Consider the following 7,318-nt stretch of genomic DNA (forward strand, 5'->3'; position numbering starts at 1 on the left):
TCATGGGCACTCATCTCCCTCCAGATGATGCGCTCTGGTGCAGGGTCACCAAGCCAGTGCCCGCCGGGGGACTCCTGAGCGTGCTCCTCACAGCCGAGCCCTGCAGCACCCCTGGCCACCCCGTGAAGAAGGAGTCGGCAGAGCCCACATGCCCGGTCCCTGCTCACGACCTCCAGCTCCTGCCGCAGCAGGCCGGGATGGCCTCCATCCTTGCCACTGCAGTAATCAACAGTGAGTGCTGGGCTCCCCAGGCCTGGGCGGCTGCTGTACCAAGGAGGGGCAGGCAGGGCAGGAAGCAGGGGAGCTGAGGGTGGGAAATAAGAGGGAAGGTGGGGAAGGAGGTGATATGGGTGGTCCCAAGTGCGGAACACACAAGGCCAAGAGGGTCCCTAGGCCCCCGAGGCCATGACAGGGAAAGGCCCTGACAGCAGGCAAGCAGGCTTAGGCACAGACCCGACTGCCTCGAACACCACACCAGAAGCCTGCACTTTCCCTGTGCAGCCCTAACTGGGGCAGAGCAGGACCCTCCCCTCAGCCCCCCTGGCGTTTGGGGCCTGGGCACCACAGGCAGTGAGCAGCAGCCCTCACCCCGGCCCACTAGACGGTGCCACCACCTCCACCTCCCAGTTTTGACAACCAAGACATTGTTGGTTGGGTTTTTTTTGGTTTTGGGACAAGGTCTCAGTGTTACCCAGAAGGTCATGGAGTTCTAGTCTCAAGCAGTCCTCTTGCCTCAGCCTCCCGAGTAGCTGGGATTTCAGGCACACGCCACCAGAATATCTCTACACATGGCCACATGTCCCTGGGGACAGAGCCACCCCGCTGGGCACACCTGAAGTGGACAGACGTCGTTCCTGCAGTGGCTCTCCTGGAACCTCTGAGGATGGCTGTGGAAATCAGGAGTCACTCATCCTGGGCTGGGTGCAGGGGCCGCACCTGTGACCGCAGCACTGTGTGAGGCCAAGACAGGATCGCTGGAGCCCAGGAGTTCAAGACCAAACTGGGCAATACAGCAAGATCCCCATCTCTGCTAAAATTTTAAAAATTTGCCAAGAGTGATCGGGCACCCCGTGCACCTGTGTGGCCAAGGCCAGCATGTGGCCACAGTGTACAGCCACAAGGCACACAGGGGACTCACGGCAAGTGTGGCCTCAGAAGAGCGGCTGGGTCTTCCCAGGGGAACAGGGACTGTGCCAGAGGGTGCTGGATGGGGAGGGTGAGACTCAGGTTCTGGATGGGGAGGGTGAGACCCAAGTTTAGCTTTGGTGACCACAGAGTCACATAACTGGAAGAAAAGCGACCTTGATGAGCAAGTCCAATGTGAAGATGGCTTGAAGGAGGCGGAAGCAGCCAGTGATTAGAACCAGAGGTGCCTGCCAAGCAGGGCCATGGGTGCAGCCAGGGGCTTTGGTGTGGCCACTGGGGGACGTCGTTCTGTAAGGGAGTCTGGGGAGCGGACCCCCAGCTCTGAGTGTCCTAACCTTGAGACACCTACTAGATGCAAGAGAGAAGCCAGAGTCTGTCGAGAGACACGGGACAGGGCTTAGGGAACCATGGAGCCTACGGACCCGAGTCGGGAGAGGGGACGTCTCCCATGGGATAGCAAGTGAGCTGAGACAGGTTAGCAGGACCGTGGAGGGTGGCAGATGGTCTGTCACATCCAGGCCGTGGCAATACCAACAGCAGAGAAGCGACTGCTGGCCCTGACCGAGACTGCTCCAGTGAGGGTCAGAGGCCTGCGCAGGGGCCAGCTGGCCAGAGGGGGCCGGGCTTGTGTGCCTGGTACCCGGGACATAATGGCCCAAGTTATGTGCTGGTGGGAATGGCTGGTGACACTGAAGAGAAGGGGCCCGAGAGCCGGGTCCACACCCAAGCCCAGGTTCAGGGATGGGCAAGGCAGGGCAAGCCACTGCCCCACGGAGCCAGGAAGGGAGCTGAGAACGGCGGCCACGGGGAGCCAGGAGGGGAGACGAGAACACAGCCCACAGGGAACTGAAAGCAGCCAGGAGCAAACAGGATCCCCATCTGCCTTTGTCTCTTCCCTGGAAGGAGAGGGCGCAGAGGGGATGGGAGGCCACAGTGGCCACTCTGCCAGGATGGGAAGGGGGTGCCCCATGGTGTCTCCAGGTGCCTGGGAGACCCAAACAACAGTGAGACAGTGGGGACAGTGGGCTGGCGAGGGTCCCATCCTCCAGCAGGGTCCATGCCACACAGCCTGCAGAGACCACCTCCCCATCTCTGATGGGCAGCTGCAGGTGCCCCAGGCTCAGCACCACTGCCTCGGTTTCCCCCTCTCAGGTCTGAGTTTCCATATCAGTGCCTCATCTCCGGCACAGCACCCTGGACCTGTCTCACAGGTTAAGCAGGAGGCGGCACACCTGCCTGGAGGCCCCATCGCAGGCCACCGGACTCGGCCAGTGGCTGGCAGCAGGCAGGCAGCCTTCCTCACGAAACTGCACAGCCACGGCCCCTGTCCCCACATCTCTGCCAGCAGCACAGTCCCCCACAATGACCTTGGAGACACAGAAACAAACCCACCTGGTGGCCTCCCAGATCTGGGACCCAGCTCAAGGCCTCAGCTGAGAGAGGACAGAGCTGCCTGCAGCCTTCAGGAAAAGGGAACTTGGAAATCAGCAGCACAGGAGGGAGGAGATGGGAGCCAGGAAAGTCCCAAAAAGCCAGGTGCCAGAGAAAGAGCCACCTCCCAGACAGGCACTGAAATTCCTACCAAGAGGCGAGAGGTGGCAGGCAGGCCACAGAGGGGAGGGGGCTGCCCTGAGTGATAACTGTGGCCTTGGGATAAACATCGGCGAAGCCGTGAGAAATGAGCACTAGCCTGCAGAGGCAGAAGCCTGGTATCACGTCGGTCTCCAAATGGAACGGGCTTAAAAGCCAGATAAGGAATCCCAGGGCCCCCGGGTTCCACAGGGAGGCCAAGGCCAATCTGAACAGGCCCTCCCTTCCCTGTCTTCAGCCAAGAGGTTTCGGGCAGACAGGGCAGGGCTCTGGGGCAGAGAAACATTCCCTAAACTGCTCTCAAGACAAACTGAAAACACGCTAGAGAAATCCTCCCATTGGCAGAACCGCCCTGAGCAGCCCCAGCCCCCAGAACTCTGACCAGTTCCCAGCAGCCCACTCAGGGTCAGTGTGGTGGATTCAGCAAATCTGACCAGCCAGGCCGAAACTGACATGGAGCCACCCCGGTGTCAGGGCGCATGGGGCTTCCTGACCTCTGCGCTCCTAGGCTCATGCCCCAGATCCCCAGAACGAGTCAGCAGCCATGGTGCTCGGGGACTGTGCGTTTGGGTTTCCTTTGCAGCCCCACACTCCCACGCCCCGGCACGCACACCTGTACACGCACAGCTCCTCTTCCATGGCCCCCCAGATCCACACGGTCACCCCAGTATGTTAGGGATGCTAGCCTCGCCCGGTGGTGTCCACACTCCTTCCTTCTGCACCCGCGAGGCCAAAGTGTCTCCTTATGGGGCTCACCACTGGAAGGGTACCCACAGGGGTCCACTCAGACCCAAATTCCCATAGGTCCCAGACTGGGGCTGTCACAGGACAACACAGGAGGCTTACAGTTACAGGGAGGGGTCAAAGCCTCAGTTCCTGGGGTGGGGAGGACGGTGCGGTCTGTCAGGGCCAGGCCCTTGCCCTGGCTGGCAGGATGGCCCTCAGCCCATGCCCACCTACCTCCCGCCCCACAGAAGATGTCTTCCCCTGCAAGGACTGTGGCATCTGGTACCGTAGCGAGCGCAACCTGCAGGCACACTGGCTCTACTACTGCGCCAGCCGCCAGGGCGCCGGCTCCCCGGCCACCGCCACTTCGGAGGAGAAGCCCAAGGAGGCCTACCCCAACGAGCGCGTCTGCCCCTTTCCCCAGTGCCACAAGAGCTGCCCCAGCGCCAGCTCCCTGGAGATCCACATGCGCAGCCACAGCGGTGAGACCCCACCCCAAATGCAGGTCCTCGGGATGCCAGCTGCTTCCCCACCCAGTCCCACAGGCGACAGGGGACACCCACATGCAGGCACACGTGGCGAACACGGTGTCATGACACGCCTGTGCAGTCTCCGCACGCCCAGACCCCTACAGGCGCCCAGAACAGGCCGCCCACCTGTGGCTATCAGGGTAGTCAGCTGAGGGCCTGACCCACTGCAGTCCTGAGAGAAAAAGGGTTGTGGCTGAGGGGTTTAAAGGGCCCTCAGCACAGGGTCCCGGCACAGATCATGGCCCTAGGCAGATCCACCTTCCCCATCCCTGGACTCCAAGGCCAAGCTGGCCCGGGCACCACCCTTCCACGCCCTTCCAGGAGAGCGGCCCTTCGTGTGCCTGATCTGCCTGTCGGCCTTCACCACAAAGGCCAACTGCGAGCGCCACCTCAAGGTGCACACAGACACGCTGAGCGGTAGGCATGGCAGGGTGGGGGTCGCTGGAAAGGGGGTGTGGGGCCCACCCTCCGCCCTGGGCCCTGACTACCTTGCCATGGCCCACAGGGGTTTGCCACAGCTGTGGCTTCATCTCCACCACAAGGGACATCCTCTACAGCCACCTGGTCACTAACCACATGGTCTGTCAACCGGGCTCCAAGGGTGAGATCTACTCTCCAGGGTCAGGACAGGCGGCAACGAAGCTGCCCCCAGGTGAGCAGCCCTGTCCCTTGGACCCCCCCTGAGGTGTGGAAAGGGAGCAGGCCTGTCGACCAAGACAGGTGGGGGGAGGGGTCCCTTTCGGCCTTGGCTCTAAACCACTTCCGCCCACTCCTCCCCTCCCGGAGCTCGCCCTCCAGCTCTGACCCGCCAGGTCCTGCCCCAGGCCTGAGGTGCCCCTCTGCGGTCTCTCTACAGACAGTCTGGGCAGCCTCCAACAGCACTCGGCCCTGCACGGCCCACTGGCCTCCACGGACCTGGGCCTGGCGCCCACCCCATCACCAGGACTGGACAGGAAGGCCCTGGCCGAGGCCACCAACGGAGAGGCCAGGGTAGCCCCCCATAATGGAGGCAGCAGCGAGCCCCCAGCGGCCCCCAGGAGCATCAAGGTGGAGGCGGGGGAGGAGCAGGAGGCGACCCGCGCCCCGGGTCCCGGAGAGTCTGGGCCCCACGCCCCGTCGCGGACGCCATCACCACGCAGCCCCGTCCCGGCCAAGGCGAAGGCTGAACTGTCCAGCCCCACGCCGGGCTCCAGCCCGGTGCCTGGTGAGCTGGGCCTGGCGGGGGCCCTGTTCCTGCCGCCGTATGTGTTCGGGTCTGACTCGGCACCCCCGGCCCCCACGGCGCCCCCAGCCTCGGAGATCCTGGCCAAGATGTCGGAGCTGGTGCACAGCCGGCTGCAGCAGGGCGCGGGCGCGCAGGCCGGGCTCTTCGCGGGGGCCCCCAAGGGCGCCACGTGCTTCGAGTGCGAGATCACCTTCAGCAACGTCAACAACTACTACGTGCACAAGCGCCTCTACTGCTCCGGCCGCCGCGCGCCCGAGGACGCGCCCGCTGCGCGCAGGCCCAAGGCGCCCCCTGGGCCGGCCCGCGCGCCCCCCGGGCCGCCCGCCGAGCCTGACGCGCCCCGCTCGTCGCCGGGCCCGGGAACGCGCGAAGACGGAGCCGGGGGCGCGACCACGCCCGAGGACGGCGCTGGCGGCCGGGGCAGCGAGGGCAGCCAGAGCCCGGGCAGCTCCGTGGACGACGCGGAGGACGACCCCAGCCGCACGCTGTGCGAGGCCTGCAACATCCGCTTCAGCCGCCACGAGACCTACACCGTGCACAAGCGCTACTACTGCGCCTCGCGCCACGACCCGCCGCCGCGCCGCCCCGCCGCGCCCCCGGGGCCCGCCGCGCCCCCTCCTGCCGCGCCCGTGCGCACGCGCAGGCGTCGCAAACTCTACGAGCTGCACGCGGCGGCCGGCGCCCCGCCCCGCCCGCCGCCCGGCCACGCCCCCGCGCCCGAGTCGCCGCGCCCCGGAAGCGGAAGTGGCTCCGGCCCCGCCCCCACGCGTTCGCCTGGCCCCGCGGCCGACGGCCCCATCGACCTGAGCAAGAAGCCGCGGCGGCAGCCCCCCGGAGCCCCGGCGCCCGCGCTGGCCGACTACCACGAGTGCACGGCCTGCCGCGTGAGCTTCCACAGCCTCGAGGCCTACCTGGCGCACAAGAAGTACTCGTGCCCCGCCGCGCCGCCGCCCGGCGCGCTCGGACTGCCCGCCGCCGCCTGCCCCTACTGCCCCCCGAACGGCCCGGTGCGCGGGGACCTGCTGGAGCATTTCCGCCTGGCGCACGGCCTGCTGCTCGGCGCGCCCCTGGCCGGCCCGGGGGTCGAGGCCCGGACGCCGGCCGACCGCGGCCCCTCTCCCGCGCCCGTTCCCGCCGCCTCCCCGCAGCCCGGGCCCCGCGGCTCCCGGGACGGCCTCGGCCCGGAGCCCCAGGAGCCGCCGTCCGGCCCGCCCCCGTCCCCGGCCGCCGCGCCCGAGGCCGTGCCGCCCCCGCCGGCGCCCCCCTCCTACTCGGACAAGGGCGTGCAGACTCCCAGCAAGGGCGCGCCGGCGCCCCTGCCCAACGGCAACCACCGGTACTGCCGCCTTTGCAACATCAAGTTCAGCAGCCTGTCCACCTTCATCGCCCACAAGAAGTATTACTGCTCCTCGCACGCTGCCGAGCACGTGAAGTGAGCGCCCACACTACAGCCGCAGGCGCTCTGCACGCCCCGGGGAGGCCGCAGGGGACCCTCACTCCTGGGAACCCCACCAAGCACTGGCCTCGGCGGAGGGGGCCGCAGGGGGCAGCGCCCGCCTGGACCCTTGGCACTTAATAAACAAGTCGAGTTTGATGAGCACGGGGGTGGGCCAGCCTCGTTCTCTGAGCCAGCAGGCACACGCCATCGCTGGGGTGCACACAGGCGCCTGCCGGAGCCACACCGCCGGTAGTGGAAGGGCTAGACCGAGCCTCGGGTCGGAGGTCGCATCACACACGGAGCCACTGCAGGCCCAGCGGCTCGGCCCACCCCGCCCCTGCCCTTGCCCCCCTACGGAGAACAGGCTCCACACTGCTGACCCTTTCCTCTGCCTACTTGGCCACCAGACAGCCAAGGGAAAGGCAGTGTCCTGGTTGGCCATCCCTGCAACTCTGCATGGCCCTGGGGGGTCCAGTGTTCCCCATCCAGTCACAGACCACCTTGGTTGGCCGGGGTGGGAGTGCCCTGGGAAGGAGGAAGCCCTGTGGTCGCCAAGGCTGTGGGGAGAACAGACAAGTAGGAGGTGGACAGGACAGGGAAACCAACGCCAAAAACATTCCCTGCACACGAGGGGGTCCTGATGCTCGCTGGGGGGTGCCCCTC

The 7,318-nt window shown here is 66.1% G+C and overlaps 1 protein-coding gene across 15 annotated transcripts in view; it reads left to right on the forward strand.

The window, feature by feature from the left end:
- The window catches only part of ZFPM1 (zinc finger protein, FOG family member 1), a 78,902-nt gene extending 72,087 nt beyond the window's left edge, over positions 1–6,815 (forward strand). For 14 of the 15 annotated variants that reach the window (XM_035281588.3, XM_078357969.1, XM_078357970.1 and 11 more), the window contains 5 exons: positions 25–231; positions 3,711–3,944; positions 4,314–4,409; positions 4,498–4,644; positions 4,849–6,815. In XM_035281588.3, coding sequence (XP_035137479.3) covers positions 25–231; positions 3,711–3,944; positions 4,314–4,409; positions 4,498–4,644; positions 4,849–6,653 — 2,489 coding nt within the window. In that variant the 3' untranslated portion in view covers positions 6,654–6,815. The remainder of the gene's footprint in view (positions 1–24; positions 232–3,710; positions 3,945–4,313; positions 4,410–4,497; positions 4,645–4,848) is intronic. The other variant, XM_078357968.1, reaches the window with a different exon arrangement.
- The last annotated feature ends 503 nt before the right edge of the window (positions 6,816–7,318 follow it).

The sequence above is a fragment of the Callithrix jacchus genome, chromosome 20 (genome assembly GCF_049354715.1).
Source record: "Callithrix jacchus isolate 240 chromosome 20, calJac240_pri, whole genome shotgun sequence".
Lineage (NCBI taxonomy): Eukaryota > Metazoa > Chordata > Mammalia > Primates > Cebidae > Callithrix > Callithrix jacchus.